This window comes from Capra hircus, chromosome 7 (assembly GCF_001704415.2).
Source record: "Capra hircus breed San Clemente chromosome 7, ASM170441v1, whole genome shotgun sequence".
Classification (NCBI taxonomy): domain Eukaryota; kingdom Metazoa; phylum Chordata; class Mammalia; order Artiodactyla; family Bovidae; genus Capra; species Capra hircus.
The window spans coordinates 22,727,661-22,754,266 of NC_030814.1; the positions used below are offsets into that span (position 1 = coordinate 22,727,661).

Sequence of the window (26,606 nt, forward strand, 5' to 3'; positions counted from 1 at the left end):
TCTCCTGAGAGAAACACTGCAAACTGCTTGTTGAGATAAGAATGTTGGGCAGTGGGCCAGGTGTGCTTCTTTACATTAGCTTGGATGGAGCTCTGATTTCCTTTCAGCTCTCCTACAAATAGTAGCTCATTTAATTCTTAATGAGGAGAGGACAGTTATTCTTTCCCACTGGGAATGACTACTTATCACAGGATTTGATGATGACTTAGTAATGGTGGATATGTAACTGCAGACAATCTATTGTTTATTTAATTAAAGTAATTGCAGGCATCATCAGTAAGCTCTTTCAAGATTTCAGAGATCATTTGCCAACTCTTGTCTTTTTGTAGATAAGGAATGAGTCCCAGAGAAGGTTTGTCTGGTTGCTGTGCTTCACCAGTTAGTGACAGAACTATCTTGATTGTGATGTTTAATTACTCAACATATTAAAATATTCACAATGAAAGCATTTTCTAACAGTTAACATTAAGGATGCACATTACGTTTTCTTGACTTTTTTTGCTCAAAGTTTAGAGATAAGCTGAAATTTTTATTTTAAATTTGTTTCATAAAGCTTTATCAGTGTATTTACAAAAGTTTGAAAGGAAGTATTTGCAACACTTATTGCATTAAACTGAGAGGATTATCTTGTAAAACTTGCTACGAATCTTACTCCGAGGTATGCAGAAAACATGATATCTTTCAGTCTTAAATAATTTTCTTCTTTCTTGAAAGTAAAGTTCAGTATTTGGCACGTATAGGAACATGAATGTAGTGAAGAACTGTGGGCAAATTATGTTTCATCTTTTTATTTCATCTAAAAAGTAAATATTCTACTTTCTTTCCTAGGATTGGAGTTTGAGGCTGAAGAAGTGAAAATGAGATGACTGTAGTTCTAGAAGGGGAGAGACTGATAAAGAGAGAATGAAAATGAGATGACTGTAGTTCTAGAAGGGGAGAGAATGATAAAGGCTGTTTTGGAATTAGGTGTATGTTTTTTTGTAGCAAGGAAGGTTTTATGGAGGAAATGAATGTTGAGAAAGAATTGGTTTGAATAAGCAAGATGATTTGTAAATGTCAAATGTAAATTTATTAGTTTTGACTAATAGCTCTTTTGAATATAGATCTATAGGGATATTGTTTATATTGTCAGGAAGTATTACGGTTATGGAAGAGTAGCAGAATTTAGGGATGTCTTCTTCTATTGAACCTTTTGTTTGTTACTTATCAGTATTATAATAAAACATTTATGCCTGCTTTGGCTAGAGATAAAGTTGCTAACATCTTTAAAAATACTTCATTTTTCATCAACATTTTAATGACTGTATGGTATTGCTTTATATGAAATATTGCACAATTTATTCAACCTACTGTAACTGGAAAATGATCTTTTAAGATAAACAACTATTAATTTCAACTCTAATACATTAAGATGTTTTATAAATTATGTTTAATTAGAATGTCCTCTGTTCTTGTGAGAAAGTATTTTTATCCTTGCCCTCTATTTGTTGTTGATCTTCCACTTTGCCTTATCAGTTTATATCTTGGGGAAATATCTGAAGTTTTTTTCTAAGTTTAATCAAATTCTGAAAAATGGCTTTATATCATCACCTTTAGCAGAAAGTCTGGAGCTGATGTTGTTGAATATAGTTATGTGAAATTCATGCATTCTACTATGTTGTGGTTCTCACTAAGATATTTAGGGTGATATTTACCTAGGCATTTTATTGGTTAGTGGGTTTTGACCTTAGTTTTAAAGTACATTAGACATCTTATTCTGAATTGGGAGACAAAAATTTCTGCTTCTATTTTTTACTTTAAGGAAATTTTAAAAATATTTTGTGGCGCAAAACATTGATGTTTTGCAAACTGAACTCATTCTGTAAATGTTTAAATTTGAAAACCCATGTTGTTTGAGTTCAGGTCATAGTTGTTGATAATTGTGTTTTTCAGCTCCCTGTCATTTTATGTTTCCCTATATATTATGTATCTATAATTCTGTTTGTAGTAACAGTTTGAACTGTATGAAATTGCTGTTTTGTAGGTCAAAACAGTTAAGTATATGATTTCACATGATTCAATCAATAAATCTGTATTAAATATCAATAGGTGACTTTATTCAGATTCTTTAGCCACTTTTTAAAGTCTCTGAACCTTCCCACAGTCACATTGCCAAGATCCTGACCTTGGTGTGGTTGTTTTTCAAGATCTCTCAAACTTTGTCCACTCGGTGATTTTCTTTGGCTCTTTTGACCAGCTACTTAATTATCCTGCAGATTTAACCTTTAACTCCAGATCTTATTTCTCTGATGTTGTACCTAAAGCTTCGTCTTTTAGACAAAGGTGCTTGGCAATTATTCATTCAATTCTTCTGTTACATTTCTGTCAAAATTCTCAGGACTTTTGAATTTCTCACAAAATTCCCTCCCCTCTTTTGTTTTATAGATCAACTCCCCATCCCATCATGGTTTTTAGGGAACAGTCTGAGGACTTTGAAATGATGTATAATAAGTTTTCCAAAATGACTATATCCAGTGGAAAGCAGGGCATCATAGATATTGACCTGATTTCCACCCCCTCCACCAAGTTATGTAAACTCTGAAGACCTTGGTTTTTAAATTTAATACATCTCTTTACCTTTTTGTGTACTTCTCTTAGGTAAAACAAGGTCTCATGAAGTTTTACTTTCAGCTGAGGCCTTTGGTTTCATCTATTTCTGATTCTTAATATTCGCAGTTAACTCTTGATTAGAATATTTAGCAGCCTCCTTATATTGGTCCCTTCGCTCTTGCCTTATGCATATATATTTCCCCCACTACAAATATATATATATATATATATATTTTATATGTGAGCCATTCTAGTAACTGTCAGATTCTCCTCTTATTGCTTAATTTCGCCAAAGAATAATTATGTCCATTATTTGCGTTTTATCTTTACGTAACCACTTAAGTGTAATCTTTACCTACTTGCAGAGATAACTATTAATCTCAAGCCTATTTCCTTCCCCCCCCCCCCTTACAAATGTTAATTTTGCTCTTGTTTTTGAAGCTGTTTTAGTTCAGGCTTTAATGATGTTTGTTGAACTATTTCAGAGGATATGTAATTTTGCTCTTTGCCTCCAGTTACTTTTACTCACCTCTTTACTTTTCCATGGTAGTGGCAGTTTTTCTTCCAAAATATATATGATTTAGTTGCTTCCAGGCTTAGGACCCTGGACTTCTAAGTACCTACAGAAGAATCCAATGTGTGCAGCCCATGGCAAAATCTAGCCATGTGTAATTCAGCTCATGCCATTTGCATTCTTGGTACAGACTTGTTGTTGTTTAGTTGTTCAGCCATGTCCAACTCTTTGAGACCCCATGGACTGCACCACACCAGGCTTCCCTGTCCTTCATCAACTCCCAGAGCTTGCTCAAACTCGTATCCATCGAGTCTGTGATGCCATCCAAACATCTCTTCCTTTGTCATCCCCTTCTCCTCCTGCCTTCAATCTTTCCCAACATCAGGGTCTTTTCTAATGAGTTGAGTCTTCACATCAGGTGACCAGAGTATTGGAACTTCAGCTTCAGCATCAGTCCTTCCAATGAATATCCAAGATTGATTTCCTATAGGATTAACTGGTTTGATCTCCTTGCAGTCCAAAGGACTCTAAAAGAGTCTTGTCCAACACTACAGTTCAAACGCATCAATTCTTCGGCACTCAGGTTTCTTTATAGTCCAACTCTCACATCCATACATGACTACTGGAAAAACCATAGCTTTGACTAGACGGACCTTTGTCAGCAAGTGATGTCTCTACTTTTTAATACACTGTCTTGGTTTGTCATTGCTTTTCTTCCAAGAGCAAGTGTCTTTTAATTTCATGGCTGTGGTCACTATCTGCAGTGATTTTGGAGCCCCCAAAATAAAGTCTGTCTCTGTTTCCATTGTTTCCCTACCTGTTTACCATTAAGTGATGGGACCGGATTCCATGATCTTCGTTTTTTGAATGTTGAGTTTTAAGCTGACTTTTTCACTCTCTTTCACTTTCATCAAGAGGCTCTTTAATTCTTCTTCTCTTTCTGCCATAAGGGTGGTATCACCTGCATATCTGAAGTTATTGATAATTCTCCCGGCAATCTTGATTCCAGCTTGTGCTTCATCCAGCCTGGCATTTTGCATCATGTACTCTGCATATAAGTTAAATAAGCAGGGTGACAATATACAACTTTCAGTTCAGTTCAGTCGCTCAGCTGTGTCCAACTCTGTGACCCCATGAACTGCAGCACGCCAGGCCTCCCTGTCCATCACCAACTCCTGGAGTCTACCCAAATCCATGTCCATCGAGTCGGTGATGCCATCCAAACATCTCATCTTCTGTCATCCCCTTCTCCTCCTGCCCTCAATCTTTCCCAGCATGAGGGTCTTTTCAGATGAAAAGACCTCTCTTCGCATCAGGTGGCCAAAGTATTGGAGTTTCAGCGTCAACATCAGTCCTTGCGATGAACAGCCAGGACTGATCTGCTTTAGGATGGACTGGTTGGATCTCCTTGCAGTCCAAGGGACTCTCATGAGTCTTTTCCAACACCACAGTTCAAAAGCATCAATTCTTCGGCTCTCAGCTTCCTTTCCTAGTTTGGAACCTGTCCGTTGCTCCATATCCGGTTTTAACTGTTGTTTCTTGACCTGCATACAGGTTTCTCAGGAGGCAGGTAAGGTAGTCTTATATTCCATCTCTGGAAGAATTTTCCACAGTTTGTTGTGATCCACACAGTTATAGGCTTTAACGTAGTCAATGAAGCAGAAGTAAATGTTCTTCTGGGATTCTCTTGCCTTTTTTATGATCCAGCAGATGTTGGCAATTTGATCTCTGCTTTCTCTGCCTTTTCTAAATCCAGCTTGAACATCTGGAAGTTTTCGGTTCTCATACTGTTCAAGCCTAGCTTAAAGGATTTTGAGTATTACTTTGCTTGCATGCGAAATGAGTGCAATTGTGTGGTAATTTGAACATTCTTTGGTATTGCCCTTCTTTGAGATTGGAATGAAAACTGACCTTTTCCAGTCCTGTGGCCACTGCTGAGTTTTCCAAATTTGCTGGCATATTGAGTGCAACACTTTAATAGCATCGTGTTTTAGGATTTGAAATAGCTAGAATTCGATCACCTTCATTAGCTTTGGTACAAATGGATGTATCAGATCTTGTATTTCTTTCCTTTCTGACAGTGGGATAGTACTCTAACCTTGTAACATTAGTTTAGATGTCACCTCTGAACAAGTCTGTCCTGCCTCTCCCATGTAGATTTATTCTCCCCCTTTGTTGGAATGCACCCATGATACTGGGCACTGACCTCTACCATATCACTTATCACGTATTATTTGTAGGTGGTAGTGAATGGTGGTTAACATTTCAAGAGTTTGATAAGATCAACTCGTGATGGAAGAAGTTGTCCTCTCACCTTGAACTTAAATATGGATTGTTTGCAAGACTTAAGCTAGACTAGATTGTGGCCAAATCAATCATATTCACATGTCAAAAGATAGATAAAATTTTAGATAGGGTTTTGTCTGAAGAAGTAGGATTGGAAAATAATTTTGTCATTTGAAAGTCTAGAAAAACACGTTTTAAGAATCAGAATTGAACATAACTTATCCAGATCTATTTAGGGTTGAGAGTATTTTATGTTCTAGACGGCTGTTCTGTGTATTTCTTCAGACTTTATCACTGCCTGAGTGAAATGTCCCTCAGTGCTGCCTTTTGCTCTCAATCACTCCTTACCAAGCAGCCTGCTAATTATTTGACTTCCAGCATATTATTAAGACAGTAATGGAATGGCGCAGTTAGTGAGCTTGAACATCTGATCCACTTGGTAACTTGGTAACTTTCACTGTATATTAATTGTTAGAACTCTTACCAACCTGATTATTGCCAGTCTGTCTGATGTAGATCGATTGTGCCAGGGAAACATGTTTTGTGTGTGCTCTGAATGGCTGAGGGCACAGCCTAAGTGGGAGGCCTGTGGGAGGCTTGTCAGTCCACTTCCTTGAGTTTCCTTCAGTCTGCAGCTTTCCTGTCGGTGACTCCAGGATTCTACCAGTCACCAAAACTAAACTATTTTCTTAAATAACCTTTGAGACGTTCCTGTTTTATTCTGTAGTTGTTTTCCTTTTTCATGTTCAGTCATACTCAAAGTTGATTGGTTTCCTACTGACATACTTTTTAGTTTTGTTCTTTCCTTCCTAGTTTCAACTGTTTCTACCTTATTAGTCTTAGGTTTACTCTTTGATTGCTCAGTATATTGTTAGGTCTAATTTTCCTTCTATGTTAACTTGAATTATTTTATTCTCCTACCCTTGATTGTTTAAAAGCCTTCCAATGTGATATTTGCAAATACCTCAGATCAATGCATCCTCTTGATTTTAAAGATTTTTAACAATCTAAAATTCTGTCTTCATCTGACATCTCACAGTTTTTTGTAACATATTGATGTCTGCTTTGGTTGAACGAAGTTCCTAGTGGTCCCATGGTTACTCTGTTCCCATTTGTCATTTAACCTGGAATTCCCTTCCTTGGTTTCATTTTAATCATCTACTCTGAAACTTTTCTGTTCAATTTTTTGAATTCATATAACCCTGAACCCTTGTTCATAGTACTATGCAATTTTGTGCTCCAAAATTGTCTTAATGTGTTTGTTGTTACCTAATACGGTAATCTTGGGTTTTAAGTTCTGTCAAGACGGTTTGTTTTGTAGTAGTGTCATTCATCCATTCAACCATGCTGTGTGCCTTGGAATTGTTCTAAATGTCATTGCTCTGAGTATTTGAGATAAACAGTAGTCAGAGGGACAGAAAAGTCCTCTGGCAAGTTTCTAATACTAGCCGGCAAGATATTGGATAGGTATTAGGCAGACAGCCTGTATTTGTTAATTAAAGTTTCATTTGCTTTTCCTGTTTATAGATATAAATAATTTCTGTAGTGATGTAATTTGAATTTATAGATTTTTAACATTGTTTGATCAAGACCCTATCTCATTTGTCACATGATGAGTAGTGCTTCTATATAGTTCTTGCCGCCAGAATAAGAGAGTCTGCACCCCTCCTTCCTGCCGCTGCCTTTAGTGCAGGCCCTTCTTTCATACCCGAGCAGTTGTCTTAGTACCGCTGGCCTAGCCCTCATCTAGTGTTTACAAGGTATCCAGAGGGACTTTTCTTAAGTTCTGATGTGGTCGTATTACTTTTCATGGATTTCTTTATTGTTTTCAGGTTGAACTTAAGTCTGTAGGTTTTGCCCTTCAGTATCTGGTTTTGGCCTGCTTGTCATCCTGTGTGAAGCAGATATCACTGGTGGTTCACCAAGCTGAGTCCACGGAGTCTTAACTTCGCCTTTACTTTCCATGATGCCCTTTCACAGCTCTTGTCCCTTAGTATGCATGTTGCATTCTGGTAGAATCCTCTGCCTATGCTCTCATCCCTTTGTATTAAGAGTTTGAGCAAACTCCGGGAGATAGTGAAGGATAGGGAAGCTTGGCGGGCTGCAGTCCACGGAATTGCAGAGTCAGACAAGACTGAGCGACTGACCAGCAACTGTTTACTCTCCTACTGGCCTGACTTCTCACTGATGACAGGGACTGTGCTGTTTCTCCCTATTATGTGCAAGTGGTTCAGTGCATGTAGTTTGTTGCTCAGTAAATGTTCATTGAATGCACTGAAACAACTTAGAGGAAAACACATTAGGTTGGATTAGGAATCTGGGTTCTGGATAAGTTTGTGACTGGGTAGTTCTATGGTGTTTGTTGTTTGGACCCTGATAACCTCATTTGTAAATTGTTGGGAGATGGTTTGCTTAAATGCTCAATGTGTGAATTCTAAGTTTTATGTATATCTAGATTGAAATAACAAAGTTCACACCTTCTTTTGTAGTATAAATTATTTAAGCATCTCTAAGAAGTCTGTCTCAACATGTCTAGCTATCACTAAAATATGTAAAAAGTTAAAAAACCAAAAATGGGAAGGTCATTGGGTAATATCCTCTTTCTTTTTTTTTTTTCTCATTTATTGGAGGGTGAGTGATAATTAAAACCATCTAGGGTGGTTTGAGTTCAAGTATGTTGCTGATATGCCTTCTGATTGTAAACAATGTATACTTTGCTTTTAGTCTGTTTGTCAACAGGAGAGCTAGTTTAGTGAAATGAAACAAAAGGTCAGCCCCACTGAGGTTGACATAATATTGTTCCAAGTTTGAGTTTTAAAATTACAACATGTTTTTCTCTAAGTTGGGGGTTTTATTGTCAGTATTGTCAAGCAAGATAAAATACTGCTATTTGATATATTTTATTTCTTGGAGAATTGGTTAATTTTCCTTGGTAAGAATTTTTTTAACCTACCCAGAAATGATTACTAACAAAAATTGAAATGATCATTCTTCTATAAAGTAAAGGCAAATAACTTTTTCTTGCTCTTCATGGCCTCAGGTTAATAGATGTGGAAAGGTTGAAACCTAAGTTGCCCCAATGTTTCACCCTTCTTGGGAGCTTACGAGCTATTTCATAAATGACTTTTCCCAGTTCCAGTTATCAAGAGAATTGAAGCCTAGGGGCAACCAATCTGGACAGAAGCCATCTCTTTGGTCAAGTTATTGTTTTGAGGGCCTAATAAAACCATTAAGGCCACTTGGCCAATGACCCATAAGGTTGTGTGCTTGAAACTTCAGCCATGATGGACTTTATTGTATCGGTGCGTATCTACTCAGTTTAATAGTTTTTTTGTGTGAAGTTTATGTTTGTTTATGGTTAAATTTACTTAAGCATTAGCTTTTAATTTAAAATGATGAAAGATATTCAGGGAATTTGGTTTTTACACTAAACATTTCAAAAATTCTGTTTTGTACAAACTTAGATATACATGGGCACTTAAGATGATCAGTGAAAGCAGGTTATTAAAATTTGTTTTTAAATTTCACATAATTGTGTCTGTTAATTAATGAGTTGAATATATTTTAATATGTTAATCCCTGGCATGTACACTGTGATTGTCAATTGTATAGTAATGTCTCAAAAGTTGATCTAAGTTTAGTACAAACAACATATTAAGTTGATAATACATAATTCTGTAAAATGGTTGTCATTTTGAAAATATATTCCAAGGACTCTTTTCCAAATAAATATGAAAAGGATTAACTTTGGGGACATATTTCCCACATAATTTAAAAATTATTTCTCAAAAAAATTAGGTGGATTCTTCTATTGAGAAAAAACAACATTTTCTTTTAGTCCACATATACAGTTACCTAACAGCTGATTTATTCTTGGAAGGGTTTATTGACTTCTGTTAGAAAGTTGGAAGAAAATTTATATATTTAACAGTAAACAGATGAGGTTTTGAGAAAGTACTTTCAACTTTATTTTAAAAAGATGGAAATGGCATAGTAAGATAAGTGAATAGAGTGAAATTACATTTTTGAATGTTTTTTAGTCAAACTTTGGCTACAACATTGAGAATGATGTTTGCCTTTCACGAGGTTGATCTCTTTAGTTCCTCATTTGCTTCAGTATACCATCATTCTCTGAATTCTTCAACAATATCTTTAGAATACATTTTTCTTCTTACAACCAGAGATACCATTGTAATTTAAATTGTTATCTTTTTGGTGTGGATCATTGCAAAGCCTAGTTGCTGCTATGCTAGTCAATCTGGTTTACTGATTTTTATTTGTTTTGGACTTCACATGGTTTATATTCTTTAGTCCTGGTTTTATCAGCAGTATCTCATTATGCTTAGTGATTTGGAGTAAGAGGAGAGAATTTGGTATGATGACTTTTTTCCCCAGTTCATCACAATCCATCATATATATATATATATATCTTCCAGATCAGTCTTTCTGAAATGCCATTTAATACCTGTAACATTTATTAGATATGACTAAGATACAGTTTCAGCTATTAAGGAGCTTGCTGCTGCTACTGCTAAGTTGCTTCAGTCGTGTCCAACTCTGTGCGACCCCACAGATGGCAGCCCACCAGGCTCCGCCATCCCTGGGATTCTCCAGGCAAGAGTACTGGAGTGGGTTGCCATTGCCTTCTCCATTAAGGAGCTTACACTCTAATAAATTGTTACATATGTTTGTGAGAGATTGTACTAGATGACCTTGAAGATTCTATGATACTATCAGATTTCTTTCAAGGCTAGATGGAGGTTCACTTTTTCCACAAAACTTTCCCTGATTCCCTGACTAAAAAAATTATCTTTTGCTTTTACGTCTGTAATCTCAAATAGACTAACCTTCTGACATACTTGCTAATGTATTTCTTGGCCTTGTTCTGCCTGAAAGCGTTCTTTGCAATGGCATTCACTGTATGGAGATTGCAGAACTTCTATCACAAACTATATAGAAAATAAGATAGTAAAAGCAAGTGATAGGAAATGTGAAAGAAAAAAGACAAAAATGTAACCTTTGATGTTAGGAGAATATAAAAATGGTCTGAACCTTAACCCAATTGGTAGAATTTAAGGCATTAAAATATCCACATTGAAACCAGAATTGAGGCAGGTTTCAAAGGCATTTTAAAAACACTCCTGTTTAAGAGCCATTTTGCTCCCCTTTTTAAAGAACTCTCTGTACATACAAAAGAAGGCATTTGTTCTTTTACTAATTGACTTGTAAGAACTCTATAGAATACCTAACAAGTAAATAATATCTTTGGGCTTCCCAAGTAGCTCAGTGGTAAAGAATCCACCTGCCACTGCAGGACACACTGGTTTGATCCCTGGGTTGGGAAAATCCCCTGGGAAGGAAATGGCGACCCACTCTGATATTCTTGCCTGGGAAATCCCATGGACAGAGGAGCCTGGTGGGCTACAGTCCAGGGAGTTGCAAGAGTCTAAACAACAACAAACTATCCCTTTATGATATGAGTTACAAATGTCTTTTCCAATTATTTTGACATTACTTACACTGTTTCTCTATGAATAAATTTGATTCGATTTTTCTTAAAATCTCATGTTTTTAGAGCACTTTTAGGTTTGCAGCAGGATGGATCAGAGTAGAGAGTTCCATATCCCCTGTCCTGGCATGTGAATAACCTCCCATACTTTCAGCATCCCACATCATGATAGTACATTTGTTATAGTGATGTACGGTTGATTGAACAGTTTGTTAAAATCAGTGAAATCTGATTTTTTCAGAAAAATTTTTAGTGTTCTTTTATCCCTTAGGAGACTGATATTATTTTTTATGGTATGATTCCATTTATTTTGTTTGCTAAATTTATTTCTTATAGAAGTAATGTTGGTAATTTTTTGAAAAGCCTTCTCCTTGAAATTAAAGAAAAAAACTTATCCCTTAATAGGAATGATAATTATGACAATAACAAGTATTGGCTGCGTTCTCTGAAACAGGCACAGCTTGATTAGTAGGTCGGTTGAATTATTAGCTTCATTTTATAGAAGAGAAAATTAAGAATAAGGGGAAATTATTGCTATTTTTTTAGAAAGGTGAAATGTATTAAAATACTAATAGGAAGGATTTAAATAGAGAAGAGATCTGATGCAAAGAGCCAGCTCATTGGAAAGGACCCTGATCCTGGGAAAGATTGAAGACAAAAGGAGAAGGGGGCGGCAGAGGATGAGATGGTTAGATAGCATCACTGACTCTATGGATATGAGTTTGAACAAACTCCGGGAGATAGTGAAGGACAGAGGAGCCTTGTGTGCTGCAGTCTGTGGGGTCGCAAAGAGTCGGACACGACTTAGCAACCAAACAGCAACAGGAGGGAAGCTGTTCACTGGATGAGGTTCCTGAAAATCCGTGAGAGGATGGGCTCTGAAGCACCGAGGGATTTGCTTTACACCGGAGATACTCTGTTGTTGTATTTCTAGAGGGTGTGGAAGAAGAAAACAGGTACAGATACCAGTGATTGTGAGCTTGTTGGTGTCAAATGAGAGTTCTCATTTGATGCTGTTGTTTTATTCTCTGTGAACTGGAAGCTGTCCTCTACTGAGTCAAGAGAAGTTTGGAGGGAGTGGATAAATGAGGAGTTTGGGATTAGCAGATGCAACTTGCTATATGTAAAATAGGTAAAAACAAGGTCCTACGGTATAGTAGAGGGAAGTATATTCAATATCTTGTAATAACCTGTAATGGAAAAGAATATGTGTGTAAAGTACATGTATATGTATGTGTGTGAAACTGAATCACTTTGCTATGATTGAATTTTTTTTTTTTTTTTTAAGAAGGAAGAAGTTTGAGGGAGGTTGGAGGTGTGGGGAGATGGGAGAAGGTTTGAATTAGGTATTGCAGAGAACAAGAGAGGGACTGATGAGAACAAACTGGGCATTTTTGGATCGTGTTAAAAGCCCACCCATTGAAAGTTCGTGATGATAGGATGAATTAAATTTTTTTTTCTAGTGACTTTCCAGCATCACATTTAGTATAGTTAATGCTCTTGAGTTGTTCATTGCCACCTTAGAATTAAAAAACAGGCATACTGCTTTTAGAACTAGCCAAGCTGGTGATCTAAGTGTGTTGAATAGAGTAAATTTGGAAAAGGATGGGGGAAAAAAAAATCACTATTTTCTGCTTCATTTTGATACACTCAGGTAATGGAGAAGATTTCTTGGAAATAGATTTTGAATGTGTATGTTCCCTAATTTAACTTTTGTTAATATGGTTGTGACCCTTGGATAACTTGTAGAGGATTATGAGGTGAGATCCCATATGGCAGAATAATGGGTGTTTTGATAGTAAACCCATTTTTCTTACAAAGTATAATTTTCAGAACGTATAGAAAGCTTTTCAGCGGTGTCCTCAAATCTGAATTCATTCATTGTTAAACTCCTCTGTTTGTTTCTTTGCACAGGGTGTGATAGGTATACAGCTGGTTGTTACCATGGTGATGGCCAGTGCCATGCAGAAGATTCTACCTCACTATTCTCTTGCTCGATGGCTACTCTGTAATGGCAGGTAAGGCAAGGACAGGCTGATTCTGACTGGCACTCTCCTCTCTGTTTACCAGCCTGATTAACCTCCTAGAAGTTAAGTGCTAATTCCAGTTTTCTAAAAACATGAAAAAGGAAAATTACAAGGAAAATCCAGCTTCCTTATTTCTCTTACTTGAGACAGTAGTAGTTTGTTGAATATAAAGATAATAGCATGATCATTGTCAAGAATTAGTCTCTTCTTTCTCTATCCCTTTTTGAACATGGCCACTGGAATTATCACATGACTTTTCTAGTTACCTTTAAAAAAAAAAGTTGGTCAATAAGAGGAAGTGACTGTAAATTGAAGTGCTTAAATTTTCACCATTGTTGGAAAAAATGACTCAAAGCATCTGCCCTATTACTGGGGACTTAGTTGAGAGTATTATGAGAGTTAGGAGTTCTTTGTTTTACTGTTAATAAATAATTTTAAACTTTAATTTAGCAAAGAGGGGGTGAAGTTGTTTTGTAGGCTTTTAATTTTGTTTAGTGCACTATAAGCTTACTACTACTACTGTCCCCTCATGGAGAAGAACCAAGTTACCTTGCTGAAAGTTAAAGAATAAAATAAACAGTACAGAAGTTAAATACAGTTAAATACAGATATCAGGAGGCAAAAGCAGTAAAACCCTGCATATAGAAATACATGCCACAATCTTGTGTGATTATGAAAGGCAAATTACAGGTTTGGTACCATGACAATAGTTTTACTACAGTTACTTGTTTCTAATAAATAAATAGATTCTATTATTGATTTGTATATCAGTTTTCTATTTAGACCTTTTAAGTTAGAACCCTGGAGAAGGGAAAGGCTACCCACTCCAGTATTCTGGCCTGGAGAACTCCATGGATAGTCCATGGGGTCACAGAGTCGGATACGACTGAGCGACTTTCCCTTCACTTTAAGTTAGAAAGCAATGGACAGCTATTGTCTGCTTAATGATTTCATATACTGCAAGACCAATAATAAGCCATTCTATCCACAAAGCTTAATTTATTTTTCAGTTTTAAGTATATTCTTTTGTGCTTTATGCTTGTTCCGTATCAGTGTTTAAGTATAGGAAAATATATTTAGATTGTCTGAAAAGGTTTTTTGAACACTGATATGCGCACACACGCATGTGTATGAAAAGTGTGAGAGAACAGTGGTTTAAAAATATATTTTTTTATTAGCAAAGTAAATAATGACTAAGGTTTTAGTAAAGTTAAAACTTCATCAAAGGTATTCATAAGTGAAAAAAGTAAATCATCAGTGACTAGTTTTTAACTATGTAGGGTTATGCCCTATGTAGTCTGTCTTACTTGTTTTGCTTAGCAAAAACCCTTTTTTGTAGATCATGAAAGGGTGAATATCTGCTGGGCAAGTACCAATAATTCTAAATAAATAGAATCTGAATTAATAAACTAGATAAAATACATATTAAGGTAGCTTATTTTCTATTGAGAATTGCACATTTCTGGTTTTGTCTCCAGGGAGCCTTCCTATCCCTTTTGGCTTTAAAGATCTTGGCTGTCTTATCCCTTTTTAGTCATTAGGTAGTTTCTGTTTTCTGTAATCTGCAGTCCATTTGTTTCTTTAAAACTAAAACTTCCAGAGATTGAAAACTGATTCTCTTTGTTAATTTTGAAACAATATATTATATTTAAAATTGCTGCTCTTTTGACAATTTATCTGTCATGTAAGTATACATATTGCTAATTTGAAGAGGAGCTCAACCTTCAAAAATATACATGAAGTTGATAAATTTTGTGATCTTGATTTTCTTTTGTAAATAGATTAACTTTAATATTAATTAATGCTGTCTCTAATTCCAAATGAAGTTCCAAGGAATACCAATCAGGATTTTCTAGTGATTCTTTTCTGCTATAGTTTCATTTCCTCTTTGTTTGTTTTGCTCTTTATTCTTAAGATCATCTATTGATATTTTTATTTAATATTAAATCTGAAATTTTTAGGTCATGAAGCTATATTCTGACTGTTGTTGCCTAATTCTGTTGAATAAGAATGTTGATTTTATCATTTTGAAATAATTACTGTTTTACAAACCTTTTGTGACATGAAATGACACCGTTTTAATATTAAGAAAATCTAAAATCTCTTCTAAATTGCTCATGTAAAAATATTGATCAGAAATGACGGTTTATATTTTAAACGATGTGTTGTTGCTGAGTCGAAGGAAGAGAAAGGGAAGAAGATCTGAGGGCGTTCTTTGTCGTTTGTAAAATGCTTGAAGAAATTTGAAGGGAGAAGCTTATGAGAGAACTTTCGAAATTATAGATAGTGTAGGATGGTTTGGGAGTGGCTATAGTGAAGAGATTCAAGTGAATAGATGGTGTAGATACCATGGTAGTTTAATCACAAGTATGACAGAAGAAACTTTAGTTTTGGTATCTGTTGACTTAATATTTTATCATATATTCAGATTGTAAGTATTCATGTTTTTCTTAAAAAGTTATGGCTTCTCTTTTTATCATGTTAATTAGTTTCTGTCCATATCTCTCATCAACTTCTGTCTCTTTTAGAATGGAAGGTGTGAAGTGGCACCTGTTTCTATTATGTTGACTTAACAAGTAAGCCTGCTAATTTCCTGAAGTCAGTACCTTGAAGAAATTCGCAGTTTTTGCTTATATTAGCCTGTTGATTTTTTATATTAAAAAATTGACTAGTTTTCTGGTTCTTGGTTAAATAACATTTTTATTTTGCAGTTAACATTGTAGATATCTAAGTATTTTTTTTATTAAGTGCATAATCTTTAGCCTGGTTTATTTTCGTTAATATTACCTTTACAACATTAAAAAACTTTGTATTGGTAAAATTTTTATTTCTATTACCCCATTTGCATCTCTACACTCTGAACTTGGAAGAAGACATGTATTGGCGTATTTTACAACCTCTGAAATCTCAGTGTCTGAACTTAATAAAAGTTTGTCAGTCACAGACAGGACAGGAATCAAGGTCAAATGAGGGTACCTGAGAGGGGTAGGGCAACTCGCCGTGTAGCTCCTTCACAAACTGATGATTCAAGTGTTACTTAGGGATTCTAGGCTGCTGCTTCTGTCTTGTGGCTCTTCTGTTCCTTCTGCTGCTTTGGAGTCCTTTTTGTTAGATGCTGTGCCAGTTGAAAAGACCCTGATGCTGGAAAAGATTGAAGGCAAGAGGAGAAGGGGACGACAGAGGATGAGATGGCAGGATGGTATCACCGACTCAAGGGACATGAGTTTGAGTAAATTCCGGGAGTTGGTAATGGACAGGGAGGCCTGGTGTGCTGCAGTCCATGGGGTCACAAAGAGTCGGATGCGACTGAGCAGCTGAACTGAACTGAACTGTGCCAGTTGGCAAGTAAAGAGAGAATGGGCTCTGTTTTTTTCAGGAGATTCTAGGGGCCAGGCTTAGAAGTAGATACATCATTTGTGCCCACATTATATAGTCTGGAGCCCTGTGACTGGTTCAGACCAAAAGTGCATGGCAGGCTGGGAAATATACTTTTCCTTGCGCTTAGAAAGTAAAAGCAGGATTGATGAGTGCCTAGTCCTCCTTTGTTGTAGGTAATATTGTCTCCATTTTTAGATGAGAAATTGCAGCTTTACTCATGTTCACGTACTGAAAAGTGAAGCAGATCCAGCCTCTTACCCAGTGAAACAGATCCAGCCTCTTCCCCTGGAAGTCTGACTCATAGTCAAATAATTATTTGATGTATGGTTATTCATCAAACTCCAGACCCTCGTCCTGGAATGTACTTATACCAAATTTTGAATTTGGTGGAGGTAACCTTTTCTACAACCACTGTGACTTCTGCTGGCGGTTTACAGAGTAATTTATTTCAGGTTTTCTTTTTTCTACCTTTTTTCCTAGTGTGCTTAACCTTCTAGAAGATATCCTCAGGTTACAGGAAGTATATGGTTTCTCTTTACTTACTCTTCTGGCTTCTCTAGGACTATAGTCATCTTTTATTCTAAATTTAAAGGCACATCAGCATTTTTCTGATTACCAAAAGCATGCTAAGTGTGAACTAGAGTTTTAGGAAATATCATGTTAAAATTATACCTCTCCTCACCATTTGAGATTAAATGTGTTCCGCATTACTAAATCATAATTATTTTGTATTCCATCCTTCTACATTTTTATAATAGAAAAATGTTTTTCTCCTAGAAAATGTTATTCTCCTTTTTTTACATGCCTTTTTATTAGACTGTTGAGGCATTCCTGCTTTAAAAAGAATTTATGAAACAGCATCTTTCTTGCTGTTACCTGTGAGCAAATTACTGACCTTGAAGAACTCAGATGTGGAGTCTAGTGCTCAGGTTGCTCTTCCCATCCCTTCCTCTCCAAAGGAAGGAAGGATTGTGGGAAGTTGGTTTCTCTGTACCTTTGCTCTGATTGTTTGTTCTAACCATTGCTCTGATCACCTGCAGATGTTAGTTCTTTATCGTGTCCAGTATACCACTGCTTTGTAGCCAGAGTATTCTCTACTTTCTATTGTAATTAAAGTTCCTTTTTGTTTTGAAGTTTGCTTGGCCCCTCTTTTCATGGAGAGGTAAGTGGTTAGGTTATATTCTTTGTACATTTGAATAGTGGGTTTTGCATGAGGAGCAAGATTTGGCTTTTTGTCTTTTATAGCTTCCTTGCTGAACCTGCTTTCTGTTCTCCTGATTGTTCAGCTCAAACCTTATGCATTTTTCTCTACCCCTTCATCCCCCTAGGCTCTCACTTTGGTCTGATACTTCCCTTCATATGTCCCTGACTCAAAATATATTATGGTTGGATTTATTCTGATTTTGTCTCATCCCTATATTGGGTAAAGAGGATGTGACAACACCCTGTTCAATTGCTCTTAATTCTTTTTGCCTTTTCTCTTTCGAATGTTGCCTGATCCAAGAATTTGTGAATTCCCTTTGGTGAGAGAAACCTACTATTCAAATGCACAGTAGGTGGGACCTATGACCTAAGGGAAAGGTTCAAACCTTCAGCTACTACCCTTACGGAATGCCTGGTCCTTGCTCTCCTGCCTTAGCTGTCTTAATCTGTTCCAGAATGTCATGATATTCTAGTAAAGTTTCCAATAAGTAACAAGAGAATGTATTAATATATATGTAATAAACAATTTTTTAGTTACTTGTACTGAAAGATTTTCTAGGTTTTAGGTGGTGTTTGTTTTCTCTTAAAGTTTTTTTTTTTTTACGTCTAAATTATTACTTTGAGATTTAGAATAGAAACCAAAACTGTTATGACCTATCTTGTTAAAGAGTTTTGTATGATTATTTATGTATTAAAGCTGTTTTTAGCTTTCTCTCAGTACCCAGCTTTTCCATATTTGTTCATGTTTAGATTTTCATTTTAAATTTCTGAAATTTTTACTTTTAAAAGAATTTTTAAGTAGTTCACTTTAAATGGCATTACTGTTTAAATTTTTGTTTGTTTTTATGAATCTAGGTCAATACATTCTGTATTTTCTAGTATTTTTTTTTTAGTGGTCTTGAAACTGCCTTCGTAAGAAAGTTTGTAGCCTTATATCTTATGTAAGAGGTTTATGCAAGAAAATTACTGAAAAATTATTTCAGTGATTTAGTGGCGTTTGACACAGTTGGCTTTGTTATCTGAGACACTTTTGACCATCTGAATTAAAGTGAAAGTAGCCAAAGTAAATGTCAGAGGATACAGTTTAACTTAAAATGCAGGAGGTTCGGTTTTGTTGTAAATTCTATTAATACTGACTCTGGTTTTTTTTTTATTATTAGCACAATGCATGCTTGTGATGTAGAAAAAGGCAATAAATTAATGAGGAGGAAAAAATAAGAGATAACAAACTGTATTCCTTTCAGCTAAAGACAGTCTCTGTGTAAATTTTGTTGTATTTCTTTCTAATCTTTTCATAGTTCCCCCTCATGGATGTGATTATTTTATGTGTAATTTTACCTCATGCTGCTTTTGTTTAACATGAAGCATTTGTCTTTAATTGTATTTTTGTAACCATTATCCTTAACATCAAATCTAAGACTAATAAACTTTTATATCTGTTTTCTAAGCCCATATTTGAAAGGCCTAGTGCATCAGGCCAGTTATTGCAAAATTTAGGCTCAGAGTGCAGAAAGTAGGGAAAACCACTAGGTCGTTCAGGTATGACCTAAATCAAATCCCTTTTGTACTCAATATGCCAGCAAATTTGGGAAACTCAGCAGTGGCCACAGAACTGGAAAAGGTCCGTTTTCATTCCAATCCCAAAGAAAGGCAATGCCAAGGAATGTTCAAATTACCATACAGTTGCACTAATTTCACATATTAGCAAGATTATGCTCATCCTTCAAGCTAGGCTTCAGCAGTACATGAACTGAGAACTTCCAGATGTACAATCTGGATTTAGAAAAGGCAAAGGAACCAGAGATCAAAGCGCCGTATATACTGTATCATAGAAAAAGCAAGGGAATTCCAAAAAAGCATCTGCTTCTCCTCCTTTGACTATGTGGATGACAACAAACTGCAATATTCTTAATGAGATGGGGATGCCAGGCCACCTTACCTGCCTCCCGAGAAATCTGTATGCAGGACAAGAAGTAACAAAAAACTGGACATGGAACAACGGACTGGTTCAAAATTGGGAAAGGAGTACATCAAGGCTCTATATTGTCACCCTGCTTACTTAAGTTATATACAGAATTCAGTTCAGTCACTCAGTGGTGTCTGACTCTTTGCGACCCCATGAACCGCAGCACGCCAGGCCACCCTGTCCATCACCAACTCCTGGAATTTACTCAAAGTCATGTCTGTTGAGCTGGTGATGCATGAAATGCTGGGGTGGATGACTTACAAGCAGGAATCAAGATTCCTGAGAGAAATATCAACAACCTCAGATATGCAGATGATACCTCTCTAATGGCAGAAAGTGAAGAGGAACTAAAGAGCCTCTTGATGAAAGTGAAAGAGGAGAGTGAAAAAGCTGGCTTAAAAGTCAACATTCAGAAAACTAAGATCATGGCATCAGGTCTCATCACTTCATGGCAAATAAAAGGGGAAATAGTGGAAGCAGCGGATTCATGGACGGAGGAGCCTGGTGGGCTGCAGTCCATGGGGTCGCTAAGAGTCGGACACAACTGAGCGACTTCACTTTCACTTTTCACTTTCATGCATTGGAGAAGGAAATGGCAACCCACTCCAGTGTTCTTGCCTGGAGAATCCTAGGGACAGGGGAGTCTGGTGGGCTGCCGTCTGTGGGGTCGCACAGAGTCAGACATGACTGAAGCGACAGCAGCAGTGGAAGCAGTGACAGATTTTATTTTCTTGGGTTCTAAAATCACTGCGGACAGTAGTGACTGCAGCCATGAAATTAAAAGATGCTTGCTCCTTGGAAGAAAAACTATGACAAAACTAGATACTGTATTAAAAAGGAAAAACATTACTTTGCTGACAAAGGTCCATATAGCCAAAACTATGATTTTTCCAGTAATTGTGTGTCAATGTAAGTTGTACCATAAAGAAAGCTGAGCACTGAAGAATTGATTGCAGAGATCAAACCAGTCAATCCTAAAGGAAATCAACCCTGAATATTCATTGGAAGGACTGGTGTTGAAGCTGAAGCTGTGGAGCTTTGGCCACCTGATGCAAAGAGGAAAAGACCCTAATGCTAGAAAAGATTGAGGGCGAGAGGAGAAGGGGGCAACAGGATGAGATGGTTGGATGGCGTCACTGACTCAGTGGACATGATTTTGAGCCAACTCAGGGAGATGGTGAGGGACAGGGAAGCCTGGCATGCTGCAGTTCATGGGGTCACAAAGAGTCTGACACGACTTCACGGCTGACGAACGACAACAAAGTGCATCACGGGAAGCAGGTTCCAAGTCATTCTTTGCAAAGGAAAAGACCAAAAATTTAGGCCAAAACTTAAACTATGGTAGATGGGAATCATATAATATGAAATCAAATTCTATGAAGCAGTGACTATTGAAGAAAAGTATGTAACTATACCTTTATTAATAAGTTTTCCTTTGTTTTCACATCCTTAGATGGCTACTCCATGCAGCTTGGAGGTCTTTGTGTCTTGTACTTCTCAGCCAACTTTTTCAGCCCCAAACCTCTCTTCATTTACACATTCCTGCCTCAGCCTGGCTCTAAACTCTTAAAGTAGGAACCCCTCTCTCTCTCTCTCTCATCTCCATGCCATCAAACCCCTAGCCCGAGTTGCATGTGCAGCCTCTCTTTGTTTTTTATTTTTGTTCTCCCTCTCATCTTCATGCCGCTTATGTTTTTTGTTTTTTAGTGTTTACATATTTTAATTTTGGCCTATGGAGGAAATCTCTTGCTATCAAGACTCAATAGCTGCATTTGTGAAGTATACCCCATCCCCTCTAACCTTCACCCAGACTTTGCTTCTTTGGCTATTTCCCATCTTCCATGCCATTAATTGCTTTATATCTGTAGGATTATTTCTATTAATATACACACACATTTTTTAAATGTTTCCCATTAAAAATAACAACAAATAAACAGGAGCCACAACTCTGCCTCCCTTCCTTTTTAAAGAACAAAGCCCCTCCCATATCCATTCCTTAGGTTTGGCTTATTTCCCTGTTTTTCCTTCAGTGCTGAATTTATTACATACTTGTTCTCATAAACGCAGTTTCCCCACTTCCTTGTTAACTGTTTAGCCTTCTACTATGTACACACTAGTAAAGTAATGCTCAAAATTCTCCAAGCCAGGCTTCAACAATACGTGAACCATGAACTTCCTGATGTTCAAGCTGGTTTTAGAAAAGGCAGAGGAACCAGAGATCAAATTGCCAACATCCACTGAATCATGGAAAAAGCAAGAGAGTTCCAGAAAAACATCTATTTCTGCTTTATTGACTATGCTAAAGGCTTTGACTGTGTGGATCACAATCAACTGTGGAAAATTCTGAAAGAGATGGGAATACCAGACCACCTGACCTGCCTCTTGAGAAATCTGTATGCAGGTCAGGAAGCAACAGTTAGAACTGGACATGGAACAACAGACTGGTGCCAAATCAGAAAAGGAGTACGTCAAGGCTGTATATTGTCACCCTGCTTATTTAACTTCTATGCAGAGTTCATCATGAGAAACGCTGGACTGGAAGAAACACAAGGTGGAATCAAGATTGTCGGGAGAAATATCAATAACTTCAGATATGCAGATAACACCACCCTTATGGCAGAAAGTGAAGAGGAACTAAAAAGCCTCTTGATGAAAGTGAAGGAGGAGAGTGAAAAAGTTGGCTTAAAGCTCAACATTGAGAAAATGAAGATCATGGCATCTGGTCCCATCACTTCATGGGGAATAGATGGGGAAACAGTGGAAACGGTGTCAGACTTTATTTTTTTGGGCTCCAAAATCACTGCAGATGGTGATTGCAGTCATGAAATTAAAAGACACTTGCTCCTTGGAAGAAAAGTTATGAGGAACCTAGATAGCATATTCAAAAACAGAGACATTACTTTGCCGACTAAGGTCCGTCTAGTCAAGGCTATGGTTTTTCCTGTGGTCATGTATGGATGTGAGAGTTGGACTGTGAAGAAGGCTGAGCGCCAAAGAATTGATGCGTTTGAACTGTGGTGTTGGAGAAGACTCTTGAGAGTCCCTTGGACTGCAAGCAGATCCACCCAGTCCATTCTGAAGGAGATCAGCCCTGGGATTTCTTTGGAAGGAATGATGCTAGAGCTGAAACTCCAGTACTTTGGCCACCTCATGCAAAGAGTTGACTCATTGGAAAAGACTTTGATGCTGGGAGGGATTGGGAGCAGGAGAAAAAGGGGACGACAGAGGATGAGATGCTGGATAGCATCACTGGCTCGATGGACGCGAGTCTGAGTGAACTCCGGGAATTGGTGATGGACAGGGAGGCCTGGCGTGCTGCGATTCATGCGGTCGCAGAGTCGGACACGACTGAGCGACTGAACTGAACTGAACTGATGTTTTATTTTCCTGTTAGGTGATCTTATTAATGCCTATGGATTTAAATACCAAAATTAGAGGTATTTGGAAAAATGGATTCACACAATTAAATCTGAGAATATTTTAGAAGAAAATAGATCCTAGAAAATGTAGGATCTTAAAATATTTCGTTATTGTAGGACTCTAAATATAACTTAAGTGTTCCTGTAGTACTAAGATTCTTTCACTGAGAATTGTTTCCTCAAAGAAATAACTAATTTTAGGTTTTATAAATGAGTTATTGCTTATGTGTTCTCCTAAATGTTACATACTCAGTCCTCATTATTTGTGGATTCTGTACTTGTGATTTGCCTAATTGCAAGTTTATTTGTAATCCCAAAAGTCATACTTGTGGTGCTTTTGAAGTCATTTATAGAAATATATGCAGAGTGGTAAAAAATTTGAGTGACTGTTCTCAGTTGAGGTCTAGGTTCCCAGTTGAGGCCTAGGTTCCCAGCTGAAGCCTCTTGTTGTACATCTCATATTGTAATCAGGTGCCCTTTTTGTGGTCTAACTAGTCCACCTTTTCGCATTTTTCTTTTTTGGTGACTTTGCTATTCAAAATGGCCCCCAAGTATAGTGCTGCGGTGCTTGATATCTAGTGTTCCTAAGCTCGAGAAGGTTATGATGTGCCCTATGGAGACGATTCACTAGAAATATTCCCAGATACCAGGAAAATACTATACTTAAGATTACAGTTATTAGATAAGTTTCGTTCACACCCGAGTTTTATTACTGGTAACCGTGAATTTAATATTAATGAATCAACAGTATATATTAAGGTATCTTTAAACAGAAACACACATAAAACAAGGGTCTGTACTGATTGATTGAAGATGTTGTGACTGGAGGCTCGTGGGAACCTAACTGTGTATTTCCCCTAGGAGCAATGGTTCAGTGTTCGCGGCGACTTTATAGAGCATAAGTACCGCGAATAACGAGAATCGACTGTAAGTTAAAATTCTGGACTTCGACTGAAATTTCAGGAAGTGCCTCCTTATCCATGTTAAGTATAGTTTAGGGCATTTTGGGTTGGGATTGTATTTTATTTTAAAACCCTTAAGAGGAGAACTGCATTCATTCATTGATCCTTTTTGAGCACTTACTGTATGCCAGTAACTCTACTAGTTTTGAAGTATACAGGAACAAGTAAGTCACAGAATCTTTACTCCAAAGATCTGTCAGCTAGAGGAATATTCCATTTTACCGCAATCAGTCCGATACCAACTACAGTTCAATTTTGACACTAGCTACCTGTAGTTAGCTCAGATTCCATCAGTTAAAGGCAAAATCCTCCATAAGAATGCACAGGCTTTGGATGCCAGCTGCAAGTTCTTGGGATCCCTGGGCCATACTCTTGACAACCAGCATTTCCATGACCCTGTCAGGTTCAGTAATTCTGTATAACAATTAGAACCAAAGAAAGTGCAGTGATCACAGTTTTATTAATATAAAGATTACACATTGGATGAGGTTTGGGAAGGAGCACAGCGTTTCCATGTCCTCTCCCTGCGAAATCAGGGCGTGTCCCCCTCCAGGTGCTTCAGTATGTTTAACAGCTAGGAAGCTCCTCGGAGCTTCGGTGTCTAGAGATTTTATGGAGTTTCATTACATAGGCATGATTTTAATCATTGGCCCCATGATTGAAACTTAATCTTCAACACCCTTCCCATTCCTGGAGGTCAGCTGGCCGAAAGTTCCAGTTCTAATTGGTATTTCTGGTGACCCGCCTCCATCCTGAAGCTATAAGTGTGGCAGTAACCAGATGTATTCTTTATTATACCACAGAGAGACTGCCTTATAAAGCATCAGAAGTAAATTAGAAGTTTGCCAGTAGCAGCACAGGTATTTCAAGCAGAGGGAAGGATATATGCAAAAATGCCAAGGGATGAAAGAATTTGTGGAATAAATGTCACTTAGTCTAGGTAGAAGGTCATGTTCAAAAGGGTGATTCTTTTTTTAATTGGAGGATAATTGCTCTACAATATCATGTTAGTTTCTGCCTACATCAACATTAATCAGCCATAAGTGTACTATGTCCCCTCCCTCTGGAACCTCCCACCCCCAAAAAGGGAATTCTTGAGTCTGATGAAGTAGACAGTAGATTGTGAAAGGCTATTAAAATAAGAGGTCACAAACTCTGTATTTGGCATTGTAATGTGTATTTTAGCTTTAATGCAAATGTTTAAACATATGCAAAGAACAGACAGAATGATACCATGAATATATAACAAATATAATGAGCTCCCATGTAGTCATTACAATAGCTGGTGGCCAGTTTGTTTCATCTGTACTCCCTTCCTCTCTTCCCCCCAACATTATTTTATAGCAAATATTATTTCATTCATAGATATATCAGTGTATATCTCTAAAATATATGAACTTTTAAAAAGTTACTGTAATCCCATTATCACAGCTAAAAAATTTTAACAGTTTCTTTATATCACTAAATATTCGCTCATTACTCACATTGTCAATTCAGCAATATTTTTAAAACAGAAAATCAGCAGTAGCATTTTTTAAAAATTGAGATGTTTCACTTTAAAAATCTAGATTTTTGTGGTTGAAACATTGGAAGATCTTTCAGTATGAGGTGTCTATTTCTTTTTCACAACAGGATATTGGTTGGTGTCTTTGCTTAGCTTCCTTACTCACTTCTTTACTCTGTGAGGAGTCTTGGAAAGGATTTATGCAAGCATATATGCCTTGATAGGATCTGCATTATGGACAAAAATAAATGTGGGATTAGAATGCGTTTAGGAGAGAGTCTAGGGGAAAAGAAGAGGAGTTTTGCTATAGTCAGCTAGAGAGGAAGATCTGCTGAACTGAGGTCCTTTCAGGAAGTAAGCAAGTTTGGAACTTTTAAGAGGTAAAGAACAGAATTAATGCTAATATATGGAAAGGGCATGTTGAAGGCAAAACCCAAATATCAAACTTAAGGTGGCTGACAAAAGTTCAGGTGAGACAGGAAATTGTGAATGAGCAGGTGGGTGCTTGGGAAGGAATAAATGACTTGTCTGGATATTTTGACTGGGTAGTGGAGGTAAATACAATCAGATGTTTCTGGAACCCTAACCAAAGAGGGTTAGATATGGTTAAGAGTAAAGGGTTTTGTTAATACAGCAATTCACTCTAATTCTTACATCAAGTTTGAAAATTCTCCAGCTAAATTAAGGAAGGAAAGAAAAGCAAAGACTACTTGTAGTTTTGGGGGCATTCAGAGGACTCTTTTTAAGACAAATAACAATTCCTTCTGTGTAAATGAAGGATGGGTAGAGAATTTGAATGTGTTCCTGCAAGCCTGCCTGCAGAGTTCACACCATTTATTGTTAAAGTAAGACAGTAGGATCTTAATATATATTAATAGTGTGTCAGTTGTAAGAGAAACACGTACAAACAACATTGTAGAGTCTGGCATCTAGTAAGTGCTTGGTGGGTGTTTGCTGAATTTGAATCTAAACCTTTTAAGGCTTAAGCAGTCGTATCTGTTCAGGTTAGAGTTTTTCACCTGATATTTCCCTGCAGTGTCTTCCCAGTTAGGAACCTAATAAATGTTTGCAGAGTAAGTGAATAATTCTGGTGGTCTTAATTCTTTATTTAAAAAGAATAAATTTTTTTCTTAGTTTGAGATGGTATCAACATCCTACAGAAGAAGAATTAAGAATTCTTGCAGGAAAGCAGCAAAAAGGGAAAAGCAGAAAAGACAGGTAAGTTATATTGTTCAGTTTGTAAAGTATT

General features: G+C 36.9%; 1 protein-coding gene across 4 annotated transcripts in view; it reads left to right on the top strand.

Moving 5' to 3' along the window:
• Positions 1–26,606, top strand: part of TMEM161B (transmembrane protein 161B) — a 72,723-nt gene that overhangs the window by 10,394 nt on the left and 35,723 nt on the right. For all 4 annotated transcript variants that reach the window (XM_005683416.3, XM_018050049.1, XM_018050051.1 and 1 more), the window contains exons 2-3: positions 12,813–12,916; positions 26,492–26,575. In XM_005683416.3, coding sequence (XP_005683473.1) covers positions 12,813–12,916; positions 26,492–26,575 — 188 coding nt within the window. The remainder of the gene's footprint in view (positions 1–12,812; positions 12,917–26,491; positions 26,576–26,606) is intronic.